General features: G+C 28.2%; 1 protein-coding gene across 1 annotated transcript in view; it reads left to right on the top strand.

Moving 5' to 3' along the window:
- The first annotated feature begins 627 nt into the window (after positions 1-627).
- The window catches only part of LOC100200352 (rap guanine nucleotide exchange factor 1), a 3,472-nt gene continuing 1,436 nt past the window's right edge, over positions 628-2,663 (top strand). The window contains exon 1 of the mRNA XM_065810837.1: positions 628-2,663. This exon is cut by the window's right edge and continues 1,436 nt beyond it. Within this exon, the coding sequence (XP_065666909.1) occupies positions 1,058-2,663 (1,606 nt within the window). The 5' untranslated portion in view covers positions 628-1,057.

The following is a 2,663-nucleotide window of genomic DNA, read 5'->3' as shown; positions in this document are numbered from 1 at the left end:
ATTATTAAAATATATTTTTAAAAAACCCTGTCAGTTCGTTTCGCTTGTAGGCTCTTTTATGAGGACGCACATCTCTGGCAATTTATAATAAAAGTAAAAGATGAAAAAAGTAAAATGTAATTATAATGTGAGAGTTGAAGTTTTCGGAAATAAAATTTTTCTACTAGCTTTAAAACTATATTTAATTTTAAAACTATATTTTAAAACTATATTTGAATGCTAAAAAACAGTTAACTTATTCTTCAAAAAAAATAATTTCAAAGTTATTATTTTTTATCATCTATTTATAACGAACTTTTTAAATTTTTTTATTTTTATTTTTACTTTTTTTGTAAATATACTAACACTAAAAAAATAATAAAATACACAACAAATAAACGAGTAATAACAAGTGCAGCACGCGATTGCGATCTAATACATTAGTTAAACATTTTAGCTTACAAATTAAACAACAGCAACAGAAAAAGAAACCTAAAAAAATGCTTAAAAATGCTTATCATATTATATATTGACCGACCATTGATGGTTTTTAATTGTATTAAATACAAAAATCTTTTTGCAGACTTAAACATGACGGTTTTTTCAATGAGTTGTTTAACTAAGATTAGGTTCAATTAATCATTTTTTTTTCTAATGATATCAATATCAATAGAAAGATTGAAAAATTGTTTTTTTTAAATACCAAACGTAATACAAAAGTCTAATTATTGTCAACATACTAATTCTGGCGTAGTTAGTATAAGATAAGGAAACGAGCATTTTTTAAATTCTACTGACTTTAACTCAATATATTAGGATAAAAGTACTTGTAAAAAGACGATACGAAGTTGCTTTATGGATATGATCATTTGTTCGGTTTATTTTCGAGCGCTTCAATATTATTTTGTTTTTAATTTCTATAGATAAAGTGCGACATTAATACTTAAGTTAGAAAAAGTGAAATAATAAGAAGTTGTGAATTTTTTTAAATTAATAATTTCAGTAGGTATATTTAATTCATTCATCGTTTTAAATCTTCAGCTATGAAAAATATGTTTGATGCGCTTGTGTGAAAGTTATGATTTCAAATAATAAACAGGATTTATCTTCAACAAATCGCAGTACTGATTATTTAAAAGTTAATTTAGTTCATGTTGATGGAAAAGTTAAGCGCATGCAGGCTTTTATTAAAAAGATCGGAAAAAATAGGAAAACATCGTTAGGTGACAATGAATTTGATAAAGGAAATCATGACGAGTTTGAAAATATTGAATCTAAAAAAGAAGCAAAAACTCAAGAAACTCTTCTATTACAATATAAAAAGGACGTCAACAGTGCTTTGACATATTACAAAGCTATTTTGAAAAGGGGAGTTGTGCAAAAGTTACCCGGTACTGCAACTGCTATCTTGGAAAGTATTATCAATGCAGAAAACACTATTGAAAGCTGTTTAGAAGTACTCTTTAGGCTAAAAGAATTTGAACCAGAAAAAAATAAAGTTTGCCCTTTAAAAGTTTCACTTTACAGAAGTATCACTGCTTTGATAAGATTGTCTGATAATGTACTTTTTGAATCTTATACCCATATAAATATTGATACAGAATCAGCTAACAAAGCAGCTGACAATGTTTTAACTTCATTGGAATGTTTATATGAATTTGTATTACCAAAAATTAGAAAGTCTTCATTAAATGAAGAGCTTATGCATTGTGGTACAAGTTCCCATAGCTCATTAGATGCTTTGGATAATATACCTGAAAAAGACAGTGTTGATGATTCTGCTTTTTCTGATAATGACTTATCAATTAATCACTTTGGCCCTTCATTAAAATTACCAGAAAAAAAAGGTGATCCACCACCAAAACCATATCTCCCTAATGGCAATAGAAATTTCTATGGAAATTATGACAACACTCAGTTAAGAAAAGCCATTAGTCAACCCGATGAAATCTCTAGTTTTAAAGATGATTCAAATCAGGTAAGTGGAAGACCCTTGTCAGAGTTACAAATTTTAGATTATGGTAGGAGGTATTCTGCAAATAATAAAAGTTCAAGTTGCAAAAGTAGTAAATCGTCAATTTCCACTACATCAAATAGTTCACTAGGTAGTCCTAGTAAAAATAATAAATATGACACAACTGATGAAGATTATGCAATGAATCGTCGACTAGAGGCTTTTAACAAAATTGAAATGAATGATAGCATTAATAAAGATGAAATTTCAATGAGTTCTAATTTAGTAAAAAAAATACATAAATATTCGTCTCGATATGAGATATTAGCTAAAAGTACTCTTTCTCTATTTAATGATGAGGATGATAATAATGATTCATTAGATACAAGTGATGATTCTATTCCACCTGCATTGCCGAAAAAAAAAACCAAGCATACAGCAGATAGCTATTTAACATTTGTTAAAGGTTATGATGTTATTGACTACAATGAAAGACCCTCTTCATATTACGATAACTTACCTGTGCCTAATGTGCATAACATCACAGAGGATCAGTTTATAAAAGGAGATGGTTTGCCAAAGTTACCTCCTAAAAAGGGATCTTATAGGAATTGTGTAGAACCACCTCAAGCTTTTCGTACTAGTGAGGGTACTTTAAAAAGACAAAGACACAGTATTCGTGAATCTTCTGCTGTATACGATGAAGATAATATACCTGCCTTAGATTGTC

The sequence above is a fragment of the Hydra vulgaris genome, chromosome 11 (assembly GCF_038396675.1).
Source record: "Hydra vulgaris chromosome 11, alternate assembly HydraT2T_AEP".
In the NCBI taxonomy this organism is placed as follows: Eukaryota; Metazoa; Cnidaria; class Hydrozoa; order Anthoathecata; family Hydridae; genus Hydra; species Hydra vulgaris.
This window is presented reverse-complemented; position numbering and strand designations above follow the sequence as displayed.